The 16,501-nt window shown below is 38.5% G+C and overlaps 1 protein-coding gene across 5 annotated transcripts in view; it reads left to right on the top strand.

Annotated features, from left to right (window-relative positions):
• Nucleotides 1–677: 677 nt before the first annotated feature.
• Nucleotides 678–16,501, top strand: part of LOC107674629 (trinucleotide repeat-containing gene 18 protein-like) — a 65,394-nt gene continuing 49,570 nt past the window's right edge. For all 5 annotated transcript variants that reach the window (XM_016468657.1, XM_016468653.1, XM_016468656.1 and 2 more), the window contains exons 1-2: nucleotides 678–861; nucleotides 2,183–2,518. In XM_016468657.1, the coding sequence (XP_016324143.1) occupies nucleotides 2,308–2,518 (211 nt within the window). In that variant the 5' untranslated portion in view covers nucleotides 678–861; nucleotides 2,183–2,307. The remainder of the gene's footprint in view (nucleotides 862–2,182; nucleotides 2,519–16,501) is intronic.

Raw genomic sequence — 16,501 nt, 5'->3', positions numbered from 1 at the left:
CTTCTTCTTCTTCTTCTTCTTCTTCTTCTTCTTCTTCTTCTTCTTCTTCTTCTTCTTCTTCTTCTTCTTCTTCTTCTTCTTCTTCTTCTTCTTCTTCTTCTTCTTCTTCTTCTTCTTCTTCTTCTTCTTCTTTTGTGTTTAATGGCGGTTGGCAAACCAGCTTAAGGTGCATTTCCGCCACCTACTGGGATGGAGGGTGAGGCCTCGATGAACGAACATATTATATACTACTATTCAACACACCTGACTGGAAGTCTCTATGCCTAGTAAGAGCTTGATTAGCTGGTTCAGGTGTGTTTAATTAGTGTTGGAGCTAAACTCTGCAGGACACCGGCCCTCCAGGACCGAGTTTGGACAGCCCTGCTTTAGAGACTGGACTCATGTAGTGTGTGTTCTTTGAGTAATAACCAGGTCCGCATCCATCTTTTTAATGAGTCGAGTTTGAGCGGCCTTGAAACTGCCCTCCAAAAATTCTTCGCTTGTTTTGATCATTCAAGTCTTGAAGGAAGGGGGGCTTGAAACAGTTCAACCTCCTTGTTCCATAATTGGTTTTGTAGAGCTGGCGAGGAGCCAAAGTGTTTACATGGAATTGATTGACATTTCTGTAGACCAATCATATGCTCCGTTGTGGAACGCGTCGGGCGAGATTCGCGGAGGCGGAGCTTTGTTAAACAATGCTTGTTTCATTGCAGAAGAGTTTACCGAGAGCTACAGTGGTTTGAGCACAGGGCCTTCCCCACGTATGTGCTTTCGCTCTGCGTAACTACGGATGGTTTGTAAATGGAGTCTAAGAAATTTTCCACCACACGTCTCCGGATTTTGCGAAGAAACTGGATTTTATAAACTGAGTCGCCATTTCAAGTAAGACGTCGCCAGCTATCATTCCGCACATGACCCGATACACAGTAACATAATGTTTATGAAGCAAAATCCGAGACGCTTTATAAAAACAATGTGCTGTTTTCCAGGTGAAAAGGCGGGGGGTAGTTTGGCTTGCAAGGTTTAATACTGCTTTATCTGCAACTCACTAAAACGCTGTGTTCGAAAGATTAACGTTTGGGCGGAAAAGTTTCGTTGCTGGAAATGACGGGGAAGTTTGAAACGTGGCTCTCGATCGGGTTTGCGTTGCCATCATGAAGCATGGCTGGATAACATGCGCACATCTAAACTTTGATTCGTCCTTATTTTCAGTCGTGTTTTGCTACCAGTTGCATAATCTCAACATTTGCAGCGACATTCACGCTACTGAAAGTTGCCATATGAAAAGGTCAGACGTTTAATACGGCATTATATAATTTTTTGTATTAACAATAATAACTAAAGTAATACGTGAAATCATGTTTGGAAAAGAAGTGGAACCACCTCATCAAATCATAGTCCTGTAACATTAACCATTTGTTTTAAGTTAACGCCTAAACCTTCAGGCTGCAGTGACAAACTGTTCAGCAAGGTATTGCTTCTTGTATATGCATGTTTCTGGGATACTACCGTGATAATGTACTTATCTAGATATTAAAACAAACTGAAATGCGTTATGCCGTAGCCCATTTGGAGTAGATAAAAACCTGGTTTGTTTGCAGACAAACGTTTCGGCAGAGGTCAATAATCTAGTCCGTTAAAAGGCAGCCTACAAGAAGCAAGAAAACAAAACAAAAACTTGTTTTACAATCATTAACGGGTTTAGATCACCAAAATCGCCAGTGGTGGTTGTTAAATTCGTCCGTTTTATACAATTATTTAGTTTTTACTGTTACGTGCACGTCGCGTGTTTTAAACACATGCGGACTGTCCGCTCTTGACCGTTTATATACGGACATTTATAAATATGTTTGTAATCCGTTTGAATGAACCTATAGGTCACTTTGCGCGAACGATCGGTCAAGTCTCCACCAAAAGGCTGGATTTTCGCCCGATATACTGCCTGCAAGCAGATTACGAGAGGCATTACCGTCTGTTTATCCTAAAACGGACTTTTCGCGAGTGATATTAAACGTTTTGATATCTGTTTGCATTCTCACCGCTTGCACTAGAGAAGATTTTACTCTGTTTTCCAGTGATCTAGTTGAGATCAACACTGCGTCATTAAATGACAGCACTGTTTGTTCATCTCCGTATAATTTTGGATTAATTTCAGTAGTGATCCGCACCTATCGAGACTATTTCTTCTGTTTTGTTTTTGTAGGTCGGCAGAATGCCGGATAAGGACACTGATTTGTCTAGGAATCTAAGGACATTATAGCCATTAAGACTGGCTTATTCGGATTTACCCGATCGGACTGTTTCTTTGATCAAGTTGGATCACTGTGGATGATGGATGGCCGAGACTTCGGACCCCCCAGATCTGTTCACGTACCGCCGCCCCTTCTCTCGGGGTTGCCCATGGAGTCACACCGACTCGGCGCCACCACTGCGGCCGGTAGAATGCCACCGTCTCCCGGTCATCTGGGCGCGGGGCACCCGGCGGCTCTACACACTGGAAAATATCTCTCATCGGTCATGAACCTACATTCTCACCACAGTAAGTGCAGTTTTATTTTGTATTTTTTTCATCATTTCAGCAAACGGCAATTAAAAAAAATGTCACTAACTTTTTTTTCGCGTTTTGTAAACGATCTGCAGTTCTGTTTTTCACGTTATATCGCTTGGTAAGACTTTACGGAAACATGGGGAGGTATGAATGATGTTTAATAATACCAATAATGATTTAATACTTCTGTTTAAATTAATGCGGATGGTATATGTGCGCGAATACGTTACTTATAAAACACGTATAAAATACGAGTAATGATCGTCTTAATATATACTATTCACAAAACCGGACTCGCCTTCGCATTTACATTGGCCTTCAGATGTACTCATAAACATTTATGGGAACAGTTGTTTTTAAAAGCAGTGCGTTATCAGCGCTCAAATCACCCGTACAATTCTTCTCTCGCTCGCAAACAACACTAAAGAAAAATGCTAAAACCGTGGAAAGTAATGCATGTTGGCGCAAGTTGAATTATTCAGCTGTTTGAGTAAAACACAAGGTGTCTTTTGGGCAAAAGACCTAATGTTTAAACTAGCATCTAATGAAAATCGACAATATAGATTCATGACGGAAATTGCCCCATTTGTTTTCCATCACTCCCCCTCTCTGGCTGGGGCAAACACTACAATTATTGCTCTTCCCGAGTGAACTATTGCCTTCCCTGTCACTCAGTTATGTCACAGCGTCTGACCCTTGTGTTTTGAAATGCTCTTTAAAAGTCTACACTGCATATTAAAGAAAAAATATTTTTGCCAAGATGCTGCATTTCGTTCTGTAAATGTGATGTTACTTAGATGCATATAGCTGAATTTTCAGTAGTAACTATGTTCTATGGTCATGTGATTTAGTCATAATATATATTTTTTTGTAGTTGTCTTTATTAGGAAACCGAGATCTGTACGTTGTGGTCATTATAAGATGACTTAAGTGTTACCCAAATAATTTTTAAGTTGAAAATATAATGAAAATGTCACACTTGATGACCCTTCTCAGGAAAATTCCAATAATTTGTGCTGCGGATAAGCGTTGGGCCATTTTTGTGTGTGTGTTTAATACCTGGATGCTAAAAAAACATTGTTGTGATGTCTTAAATACTGCAAAAAAGCTTTATTGCCAGGATATTGAGTTCAGAGAAAGAACTGTTGGTGTATTATATGTTTCTGCAGCTAACAGATTTGAGGTTCTATTACTGTCTCAGTCAGGTATTGTGAAATGGTGGTTTGTCATGTGCAGTAATTGAAATGAATGTGTTACAGTTATGTTGCTAAAATAATGCAGTAGTTGTTGTTTATTGTTATAGTTGTTAAAAATTCTACTCTAATTCTTCATTAAACAAATGACTGCTAAACAGCGTTAATGATGCCATATAGAATAGCTGTCTTGTGTCCTGGGGCTGGACCCAATGCAAATGATTGTAACAAATGTAGAACAAACCACCATCAACATCAAAGATTATCACGAATGACAACAGTGCTGGCATTGTTTGTTGAAAAAAATCTGTGGTTTTCCAGTGTAGTAACTATGTGAAAAAGTGATTCTGTCTTGTTTCACTAGTATATTGTTGATTTATATATATATATATAGATATATATAGATATAGTGATAAATGAAGTTCCAGACTTTCTCTGAATAGATGTAACATTCTGCAGATGTCAAAGAGAACCCTTAGATCTATGAAGAAAGGAGATTTTACTTTTAGGGGTGTGTAGATGTCAGCAGTTTGCCATGCATATTTCCCATCTACCTGAGAGAGCTTCGTATTAGTTCTAGTCGCCCTCACCCTAACCTTCAACTACCATGACATTTTTTTACATGGTGTTATTGGATGCTTTATACTGATAAGATTTGGGTAGTGTAACAAATTGTCACTGCATTTGGCAGCACTTTATCCTTATTGGATGATTACCTTTCAGAGATGATTGTTTTATTATTATTGCCCAGAGCTTTGATGAGTCTAGTTCTTTAAATAATTAAAAAAAAAAAGTATTTTGTTGTGTGTGTGTGTGTGTGTGCGCATGCACGTCTCTCTTTATCTTGCAATTTCTTGTGTACAAGAGTCAATAGAAACAAGACCTTCAAAGGGTATTTGGTGCTATTTTCTCATGAGCCCAAATATGTGCTTTTTTTAATCTTCCAATACATGTGCTAAAACATTTTTTGTGGCACTAAACAACCACACAGTGTCTTTGATGTAATTCTGTAAAAAATGTAATTCTGACAATATTATATAAGTGCAATTATTTTAAAAATCTACTCCTTGCAAGTGGTCATCACACTGACTTTGTCAATGACATGTTTGTTTGTATGTAGCGACTTTTTCATAAATGGTCTTCATATGTAGCTGTAATGAGTGGCGGATACATAATGTTTATGGAATGACTCAGTTTCCTGGGAACTGCCTGAACATTCCATTCTTTCCAATAATAACTGTTCAATAGCCAAATTTCCTCTCTTTGAAAGAGAAAACAGATTTCGGTCTCTTGTTCTGTTGGTTCACCAGATTCTATGGAATATGGTGTTTTTGTGACTAGATACATTAGTTACTGAACAGGATAGATGTAGTTTTTGGAGGAGTTAAGAGCAGCATGTGTGTGCGCTGTAACTCGAATTTGTTCACCGTTCAGTATGGGGCACAATGTTGGGAAGTGAGCTTTTTAAATTATATTTTCAAGCACTTTGTACACTGACATGTTGAAGTTGTAAAGGAAGGCTGCTTTTGAACCCCAGTCTCAGCACCAGATAACAAGGGATGGTGGCTTCTGGTTTGTTGGATTTAAACCAAGTCACATGGTGAAAGACTTGAGGGACATGTGAGCAAAACTTCATGCCTGAAATTTAATGTGGAGTGTATGAAAATATGTAATTTGAGTCTTGAATGTACATGGCCTTGTACATGTGGGGTGGAAAGAAAACAATCTCAGTTTGTGCCATATGCGTGCTTCCCAACAGGTTCAGAACTGTACTGGTTTTCACCCAGCTGTTCGTCGTACTGCATTACTTGCTACTGATACTGTAAGGCTTTGTAGAATTGTCTAGAAAAAAAAAGAATGAGAGCAGTAGTTGTGGTGAGGATAGAAGCGTGTAAATGAGTGATTTAGTTCGTAATAATGTTTGTCTCTTAAACTTGAGAAGAGTAGATGTTTGAGCAAGCTAAATGAAGTGTCGTCTTTTGAAGATTTTTTGCACCAGCTTGTGAAGCAAACATGTACAACATTGAACACTCGTTCCAAAAATTTCACGCATGAATCCAACTCACCAGATGGCTGTTATTCTTGGATTTCAAAGTGACAACATTTTTTCCCTTAACTTTAATGCTTTACATTGCTTTTATGGAAAGCTTTTACTGAAATGTGGTTGCAGAGCATTTCTATAGGAAGTGCATTTTTTCCACAGGACTTATATGTAATTTGTCTTAATGGCAACCATTTTTCTGCAATCTGACAAGGGCCCTTTGCATTGCACACATTGTTTATGAACTGTAAATCATCATAATGTTAATAGAATTGCAGGGGTTGGAGTTTTGTTTTAACTTCCAAAATATGGTTAAGGTTTATCTCTGCCTTTTATGTAACTGATTCTTAGACTGTTAGTACATTTACCTACTCATTTGATTCGCTTCTAAAGATCAACTGATAATTAAAATTTAAAGTTTCAACCAAATCAAAAATATAGTTTGAGAAAAACTAATAAATTTAGCTGTAACAAATTACAGTAATTTTTTTAGGTTGGTCCAAAGTATCATTTTTTTCAGTGTACTGTAGTTTAGGGACATTAGAATCAACATGATTGTTCTGTAGTTGGGAAGGAGGATGAAAGAGAACAAGTTTAAATTGTGTAATGCTCGATGTCTGTGTAATGGCTGACATGTTCAGAGATTTTTAAAGGATATTAATCTGAAGATTAAATGGCTTCCTGAACCTCAGAGAATGATTCACGAAGTTCGTTTAGACCTGCACTTTCTGGTTGATGGTTTTTCCTTTTTCATTGTCCGAGTCAGATTGTCTTGTTCAGACTGAACAAGCATAAATTATTTTTTACTTCCTTGTCTTATATCAGTAATGCCAGCCTTAGTAATTGTAATAGCCTTACTAATAGGGGGACGTTAATGATTGTTGAACATGCTGAAACATTCCAAAATATGGTTAAGGTTTATCTCTGCCTTTTATGTAACTGATTCTTAGACTGTTAGTACATTTACCTACTCATTTGATTAGCTTCTAAAGATCAACTGATTCAAATATGTTTTGAACACACCTTGATATTTACAGTGCAGCAATTTAAAACAGACCTGTAAACATGGCAGAAATTATATGAATCATCACCTAAAGTTGAGCTTTTGGGCGTCTGGTAGGAAATGGCAGCGGATGTTGAGAGCTTATAGAGATGGTTTGAGAAACATGAATCCAGGAGCATTTTATAGGTAGGCTATATAATATAATCTGCCCATCTGCTGGTCTTCACATTTAACACTGAACATCCCACTGAAGAAGGAATGTAGCAAAGTATTATGCATAACAGCACATCTCTACAACATTTTAGCCTTCTTTATTTTATATAATGCAATTTATATGACAATGTAATTAAAGCGATTGATCTAGATGGATATAGTCACCTTTCATGATACACTGAAAAAAGTGAAGTAATGCTAGCCTTAGTAATTGTAATAGCCTTACTAATAGGGGGACGTTAATGATTGTTGAACATGCTGAAACATAATGCACGAAACGTGCCTTTCTACTCCACAGCCCACTCGTTTAACAGGGTTCCCATGCATCATGGGAAAATGCAAATCTTCACTTGATATGCCTTTGAAGTGCGCTGCCTTTTGAAATGTACAATTGATCGATTTTCATATGGCGCATCAGAGGATCCCGGGGTTGCAGCCCTGCTGGTGGTTTATGGGCTGTTTTTAATAGAGGACCCTGGTGTTTGGCCTCAAGATATGAATGACTGCCTCCACATGGTTCACTCCCCTCTAGATTTTGGGGTTTGTTTTATTGATTCCATTTGAGCACCCTCTTTTTGCTAAAACCCCAAATGGCAGCTCGGTTTTATGTGCTTTATTTTTATTTTTTGAAGAACTATCTTTCCTGTTGTTACAGCAGTTTGCGGGTATCCAGAGCCGGGCATGAATGTTTCTGTTGTTACATTTGTTATTTCAGCCATTTCCTTTTAATAAGCTGTATGCTATACCATCGTTTTGATGGCTCCTAAAGAAATGGCTGCGCTGCCTTAATCAGGAAGGGAACAAACCCTCATTTATAACCTGAAGGGTGTTTTTAGGGGGGGAAACCCACTTGTAAAAATGGCCTTTGCCATCCAGGTGTTATCCTTTCCCGCTCTGTATGCTGAGGCTTCAAGGTTACAGGAACCTTCCTATAAAGAGCTCAGAGGGGGAAAGAGCTATACCAGTGATCGTTGCCATTTTTTTAGCAACGGGATGTGGCAAGAGCCGAATTAATGTGTGACCGTCCTCGCTGCTGTCTGGTTCTATAACAGCAGTAGAACTTACTCTGTGGACTGCCTGCAGTGTGGGCCAGCAGCGGGCCGTAGTAGACAGTATGAGACCTGTCCCTCATTGTGATCTACTGTGACAGGCGAGGAGCTCAGCTGCAAGGGTGAATGGTAAAATGCAGGAGTCCAACCCCCTTTCGTCCTGAGTGGTATGGCAGGAGCGAAGGGACTAATGGAAAGAGAGCAGGAGGGGGGAGGATGTGTGTAAACGTCCTGCAGCCTTTACTTTCCTCTGAATTAAACATAAAGTGTTTAGTGTCCTGGCGCGCAGACCCCATTTGCTCATCCTACATGGGTCATGCGCTGTGCACATTTGAAATAAACTGCCCCGGCTGTTAGATGTTCTCATGTGAGTGTGTTTTATGAGGAGTGCTGGGGTCTCACTGGAGGGTGTTTGCAGCTTTATTTTTTCCTGTTTTAAGTAACTGGATGATTTTGAGTTTCTTTCTTTCTTTCCTTCCGTCCTTCCTTCCCTTCCTTTCCTTTCCTTCCTTTCCTTCCTTTCCTTCCTTCCTTCCTTCCTTTCCTTCCTTCCTTCCCTTCTTTCTTTCTTTGCGTTATTTGAAGCCTTTTTCTTTGAACATTTGATCTTTAGTCTTCCTTCATAATGCTGGTCAAAAAAATCCTGGGAGGGCCAGGAACTAATACAAATTCCCTTTAGAATGATCCCATTGTAGGAAATGGAACATCCTTGATTTAACATCTGCAAGAAGTGGCAGTGGGGAATTTTTTTTATTAAAATGTAATTTGACTGTAAGTGATTGGAAGGCTGATAAGATCAGGTTTCTATGTTGCAGAACCTCATGGCCTAAAAAAACTACAGTGTGTCTGTGCTGTCTAATTTGGATCTTTTTACTAAAGGACAAAACAGAAATAGCCAGCTGATTTATGCCACGTTTAGGTTTGCTCGCTTCACATTTATTATTGGGATTTTAGATATTTACTTTTTTTTGCATCACTATACCAAGTTGCTGTACAATAACAAGTAATAATGCATTATTATATTATATTGTATTACACTATATTGCATTGTATTATATTACATTATATTAGGGTTCAGTTATGTTAGCTCATATTATTAATATTATTATTATTATTTTTTTTCTTCAGGTTTGATTTTCAAACCTTTGCCACAAGTTTTTTTTTTTTATAATTTGGTATCTAAAAATTATTTTATAGGCTGATAATGGCATTTTACAGTACATTGAGTCACTAGCAGTAATAATTCTTGTTCTCAACTGAAGTTGATGAGACTGCATGTGCACACAGGTATGAAGGATGGGCCAAAGGGCAGTGAGGGTGGTGTTGGGGCCGGCCGGCCTGCATGAGGATGGGGTAGTTTGTGTCGGGGGAAGGGCCACACAGGGTAGCAGTGACCTGACCTGGGATTAGGCTGTGCCTCTGAAAAGCTAACAAAGGATGTGACGCTCGTACAATTTTAGCTTGTCCAGTTGTGGAAGACATTTACCAATTGAAAAATGTTGTATTCATTTAGTTTCCTTAATTATATAGATTATTAGTGCAATTTTGTTTCTTTAAATGTGCTGTTAAGTAACTAGTTTTACATTTGAGTAATCTTGGTAAAGCATTACATTTATTAGTGTTATTTATTAGAGTTCTCATAAACCGTTACTAGGCATGCCATATATGAAGCTGCATTCATCAGCTGCCATGTTTGAAGTTTAAGAAGGAAAAAAAAATACTGTCTGAATTGGATTTTGTTAAACTAGAACTTGCAGTACAGCAGCAGTTTGAAGACATTTCCAGTGGTCCGGAATGTTATACTTAAATGGTAATTATTATTTTTTTTTCATTATTTAGAAATTGATTACATTTTTATTTATTATAAATTTATTCTTTGACCATTGTTTTTATTTTTATTCTTTAATATTAATAACAACATTAATAATTCACAGGAACCTTTTTTTTTTTCTCCTGAGGCATTTGTCGTTATGTGCTAATTTGTGTGAGGAAAGATGAAAGGGTCAGGTGAAATCACAGCACCCTGTGTAATATCTGGAATGGTGGGATCTTGAATTTGGACACAAAGCCTTATTTTCCATGTCACTGATGTACAATGCTGTACTTTTATAATTAAAAGGTGATGAGCAGCTTTTCTTCAGTGCAGATATTAATGTTAGTAGGGCAGTACGTTACATCACACAGCTGTTTGAAGTAGATATGATTGGAAAGCTGCCACATAATACAGAGCTGCCTCTGTGTTTTTATTCCATGCTGTTTTTTTTTCTTTTTCAGCACCTTAAAAAGACGCTGTGAACAAATGCTACTTTTGTAACTTTAACAGCATTCTGTCTTGAAAGGAGGGATTGAATGTTGATGGTCACAAATGTGCTTGACCTTTCTATTGCTGGCTCATGTTTCTGCCTCTCCTGGTAACCAATCAGGCGTTGGGTGGAGCTCAAAGGAATATCCTCTGACAGCAATAGAACGCATACTTTATTTAAATTATACATTTAGTTGAGTCTTTGTACTTCAACTCTGTTTAAATAATAAAGAAAAGTACGTTTTGTCCTGAATCATATTTACTTCCCATATGCTTCGAGTACGTATTATTCTGCTCAGACTAAAGGACAAACTCTGCATGCAAACCTAAACATTCACTATTGTATACAACAAAGGGCCATGTATAATCCTTGCTATTTTCTAGGATGAATTGCTGCCCCGACACATTGTTTAACACTGTTGTAGGTTCGGTAGTTGAATAGGCAGTGACGCCTGAACTTGACGCATAGAAGCTTGTTTATTAGACAAAGATTACATCAGTACGTTAGATTTACCACTATAGGCAGCAATTATTTTGTCACTCTTTTCCTGTCAAAAAATCTGAACAAAAGTTTCAGTTTGAGCCCTGCAGTGCGAGTGAGGTGCAGGAATTCAGTGTATTGTATAAGATCCAGGTTGACTTGTTAGAACTGGTACATTTTGACATGTTTTGTTTCTTTGCAGGTGATGCATTGAGCTGAGGTAGAACTCCAAATTACTTGTTTTCCATTGGGCCATTAAAATGTGCCGAGCTTAATAGATAGGAATGCTTACAAAAATATCTCTACAAAAACATCAGGGAGATTTAAAGAAAAACCCAACAACTTAAATTTATGCTTTCCCCAAGTGAGTGCCGTTTGCTCAACAAGGATGGTGTTTAATTCTTAATGGTAGGCTAGTAGTAAAAGTCGAACAGCTGTTTTCCACCATAATCACTGGACTACCAGTAGGGTAAGTTAAAAGGAACTGCCACGTAAACTTTATTTTCTTTTTAATGGCAGATACCAGCAAGGACCTTGTTAGATCTCTGTTTTGATTTCGTGCAAAGATTTTTGCTCTTCTGTTATGTATTTGGGTATCAAAACAATAAGAGAAATAAATGAATAATTCCAGTTTTTAAAATGCTGCAACCTTGAGTAGAAGATGATATTGTAAGATATTAGGGTTTAGTGTGATAAAAATATAATTGTGTCTGCTATTGGTCGACAAACAAATGTTTTCATTGATTGAAACAATGTTGCCATGTTAGAATAATCGTTGCATGTTGCTCTTAGGCCCAATCCCAATTCTACCCCTTAGCCCTTCCCCTTTCCCCTACCCCACCGTTTCGCGCGTTCACGTGAATGGGTAGGGATGTCTCAATTCTCTTTTGGTTGGAGGGGTAGGGGAAGGGCCAGACAGCCCTTCAAACGAAGATTTTTCGGGACCACACTTCAAACGAAGGGGTATGAATTATCTCAGTGTAAACCGGCTTCAGGGGCAACATGGCTGCCCGAGCGAACAAAAAGACACATAAATGTAAGCATTTTTGGCATTAATAAAGATTTTAACGAAAAGTAATCATTTGTTTTATGTTACATTCAATCGTGAGTTCATGTTTACGGTCATGTTACTCAAAGAAATGTTTGCAAAAAATCGCTAATATTTGCTAACTAACGTCATATCATTATAGACAGCACCACAACATATTCATGTCTGATCAGGGCGATAACCACCGTAGACATTGTGCAGTGATGGTTGGCTTTCTACAACTTTCTCCCATCTCCTGACTGCATCTCTGGAGCTCAGCCACGGTGATCTTTGGGTTCTTCTTTACCTCTCTCGCCAAGGCTCTTCTCCCCCGATAGCTCAGTTTGGCCGGACGGCCAGCTCTAGGAAGGGTTCTGGTCTTCCCAAACGTCTTCCATTTAAGGATTATGGAGGCCACTGTGCTCTTAGGAACCTTAAGTGCAGCAGAAATTTTTTTGTAACCTTGGCCAGATCTGTGCCTTGCCACAATTCTGTCTCTGAGCTCTTCAGGCAGTTCCTTTGACCTCATGATTCTCATTTGCTCTGACATGCACTGTGAGCTGTAAGGTCTTATATAGACAGGTGTGTGGCTTTCCTAATCAAGTCCAATCAGTATAATCAAACACAGCTGGACTCAAATGAAGGTGTAGAACCATCTCAAGGATGATCAGAAGAAATGGACAGCACCTGAGTTAAATATATGAGTGTCACAGCAAAGGGTCTGAATACTTAGGACCATGTGATATTTCAGTTTTTCTTTTTTAATAAATCTGCAAAAATGTCAACAATTCTGTGTTTTTCTGTCAATATGTGGTGCTGTGTGTACATTAATGAGGAAAAAAAATTTACTTAAATGATTTTAGCAAATGGCTGCAATATAACAAAGAGTGAAAAATTGAAGGGGGTCTGAATACTTTCCGTACCCACTGTATATATATTTCTCCACAATGTTTTGCATTCTTGTGTAATTCCGTCATGGTCTTTGCTTTAAGTGACATTAAATCCGGTTTCCCCATGATGTGTGAATTGGTCTGCTGAGCATGCTTTACTATGCTTTACTTTTGTAATGTCTATCATAATGTCGTCTATTGTCGTGTGGGAGTGCTCTGTTTTTCAGAGCAGGTGGTGGGCTTTGAAGGACCAGTTAAGAGTGGCTCTGAGTATTTTAACGGTCCCGTTTTCTTTGCCTCAGTTTAAGACCATATTCTAATTAGTGTCTCTCTTTTCTCTAATTTACAACAGTTCTTTCTGAATTGTTTTTAAGGGTCTGGCTTTAATAATAAGGGGTGTTGGTTGGGGAATTGCGAAAGCTCACCACAAGGCCTGTTGGGTTGCAGTTGAGTTGAGCAACATAAGCAATTAGGAAATTCCTGTGTCTTATTCAGCTGGTCTCTGACAGTGGCCATTTCGTTTGGAGGAAGAAAATAGTTGAATCCTTCTGAAAAACTCTCATGTTAAGGAATTGAACTATTTCTGACCTACTGAACTTCTTGTGTTTTTCTTCATGCATCTGAGATGACAACTGTGAGCGCTATAAAGCTGAGTGATTGGAAACCATTAACGTGCCCTGCAAACTCTGGGTTCAGAGGGATTATATGGCACTGGAAAATGTTTGCAGATGGGATATGAATATTTCAGAGAAAATGTGAAACAACTGGCTTTGTAAATTCCCATTGAGACCTCCTTGGATGTACTTCTAGGTAAACAATCTTGCGGCACTCATCAGGGCAACAGTTTTTGGTTGCTGTTGTTTTGTGGTTCTCACACTGCGCTCAGAAACTGCACGCAGACACAATGCTAGCTTTGAGGTTTTGTTTTATTTATTTGACAGGAGCTGCTGCTTATGTTACAGGCCGTGGCGCAGACATGACTGTGATTCCTTTTCGAGTGGAGCGTTCACCCTACAGAAATGTCGAAAAAGAACTTGTTGTCAGCCAAAACTTGATATGCAAGAATGTTTACTGTAAGTGACCAAATGTCTGGACAAACTTGTGATTCAGTCATTCCAGCCGCACACAAAAGTGAAGTACACAGCCATAGACAAGCATGGACCATATTGAAAAGCTTTAGGATGTGATGTGGGGCCATCACTGGATGCCACCTCTTTAAAATATCATGAAGTTCATCACATTTCAGTTTTGTCCTCATGCTCTCGGATATGGAAAGGAAACACAAAGATTACTTTTTGAAAGAGTTTAGGCAAAGCCCTTTCCTGTTTTAATACGTCAATACACACATGCACAAAAAATGGCCAATGCAGAAATGAGGTGGGATTGACATGGGAATTGCATAACTTGATTGACCTACGCAGAGCATTGAAATCAACCTGAATGAACGCCTTTGGGATGAAGCTGAATGCCAGCTAGCCTGTCTGACATTAATGTTCTTGGACTGGATGGAGCCAAATCCCATTCCAACAAAAATGTAGCCTCAAAAAGGGACTAGGCATGCAAAAATGTATTCCTATGCTTTGACCTGATAATTAAGAAAAATCATTCAGTAACTGACTAATAACCCTTTCTTTGCCGTTAAAGTGAAATTACTGAACCTAAACATAGGAGTCTGATAAAAATACTATATAAGGCTGGGCAATATGGCCAAAAAAATTATCACGATAATTTTTTTTCATATCAGTCGATATCGATAATTATCACGATAAATGTCAAATCTTTATTTCTTTCAAGTTTAAAGCCAGATTTTTGCTCCAAAGTGAAATTTGTAGAAACCAGACCATTAATTTTCCTTAAAATAAATATCTAAATAGAAAAATGTATTTCTTAGTTTCTGCATGTCCTAATGAGTGATATTGTTTCAAATCAAGAAACAGGTTTGGGTTGCCTGATAATATTAATAATAATATAACTTTTTGTCTCTTAGAAATGCACATTTGATAGTAGCTTGAGTTAGGATGCAGAGGTACATTTTTGTTCATTATCAAAATCAGTAACATCTTTTTGAATTTGAAAAGTTTTATATGGTTAACTTTATTCTGACCAAGTTTTTATTTATTTATTTATTTGTGAATATCCCACATTTCTGCCACAATACCATGGTGCAGTGAGTGTTACTACAGTAAATCCATGGTAAATGATGGTGATTTGTAGATTGAAAAGCCTTCTGACTGTCTCGTTGCACAGTGTTTCTCCTGTTTGGCTTTAAAGTAGTTTAAATCACGGAGTCATTTGTGTTCATTGCTGAATTCAAGCGCTTCACACTGGATCTCACAGCGCTGTTTAATGCTCTGACTGAGTGACTGAGTTAAACGCATCTGCTCTAGTGAGCTCGCGCCACGCGGCAGTTTGAGCTGATCCGAGTGGATAAACGGTCCGTGTGGCGCGATTCAAATGAGTCGCGCTGTTTCGTTCCGCTTTTGGCGCATAAACATTATATCGAACATTTATCAAACTCTTCATATCGTTTTATCGAGGAAAAATTATATCGCGAAAATTACCGTTATCGAATTATCGCCCAGCCCTATGCTCATATAAAACAAAAAATCTCAGACGGACTGAGAGGTTTTTCTATCTGAAGTCTTCAAATGTACATTTGAATTTCTTCAACAAACATTCAGTTCTTGGGACTGTGAATGTATAGTCTGATGTTTTATTTTGTTAATATTTGACTACAGTGCAATCCATCTCTCCAGTTGCAGTCCTCAGCATATTATTGGAAATAATTGTGAATCATTTCAAAATCAAATCAGACTGAGTTGTGACCCAATTTCATATTTGCCCAACTCCATATCAATGCTTGCTATTTAGAAATAAGACATTTGATGAACAAGTATACTTTTCACAAAGGTATGTTGGTGTAGTGGTTAAAGAGTAACCCTAAAGTTCCTAAATTCAAACCACACAAGGAGTGATCCGTAAACTGGACAGTTGCTGAGTTACCCAGTAACCACTGCACTCCTGAGGAGAGGATGACCCTGTTGTAAACGCACCATTCTTTGCTTTGGATTAGATGTGTCTCCTAAATGTCTCATTCTTTGCATTATAGGACTGGACTCATATGGGAAAAAAACCCATGGCTTCTTTTCACGTGACCCCTACAATAGTCCAGATCTTCTGTTCAAATGAATGAGGTAGTGCCCTTGCTGTGTGTTTGAAGAAAAGGCTTACGAGTCTGAAAGTCAATAGATCTAGACTCACAAGCCCAGTGGTGTGTGATCCTGCATTTAGAAGAACTTTTTGTAATAAAATTCTTTATTTCTTCACAAGGAAATAAATGTCTGTTTTTGCAGATGTTGTAAATTGTGGTGTTCGTCTTGCATACTGCAGAATAACCTACCAAATCTTCCAAGTATGGATCTCCTCCTGCTCTGCTATCTCCTCTCCTCCATTTGCACCCCATCCAGGGGTATAATCTGTCCGGTGGTTAATGTTTAGAAGATGTAGTCCAAAGGGTTCACATCTGCTGTTAGCGATGTGCGATACAATGGCCCAAAGGTTCATCAGCAGAGCAAGACTCCTTCCCTCCTAGGTTAATCGCATGTTAACCTCTACTACAAAAGTCTCATGTTGCTGTTGATGCCTTGTTGTTCCTCCTCCTCTTGTCATGCTAATGCACTATTTGCACATGCAAAAAATGGACCCATTGTGCCAAGGTGTCTTCCAAAGGAGCAAGTGCTGTGTGTGTGTGTGTGTATCTGTGAAAGTGTGTCCG

This window comes from Sinocyclocheilus anshuiensis, unplaced genomic scaffold (assembly GCF_001515605.1).
Source record: "Sinocyclocheilus anshuiensis isolate Anshui unplaced genomic scaffold, SAMN03320099.WGS_v1.1 scaffold152, whole genome shotgun sequence".
Classification (NCBI taxonomy): Eukaryota; Metazoa; Chordata; class Actinopteri; order Cypriniformes; family Cyprinidae; genus Sinocyclocheilus; species Sinocyclocheilus anshuiensis.
Note: the sequence above shows the minus strand (reverse complement) of the source record. Positions and strands in the feature narration are given on the sequence as shown.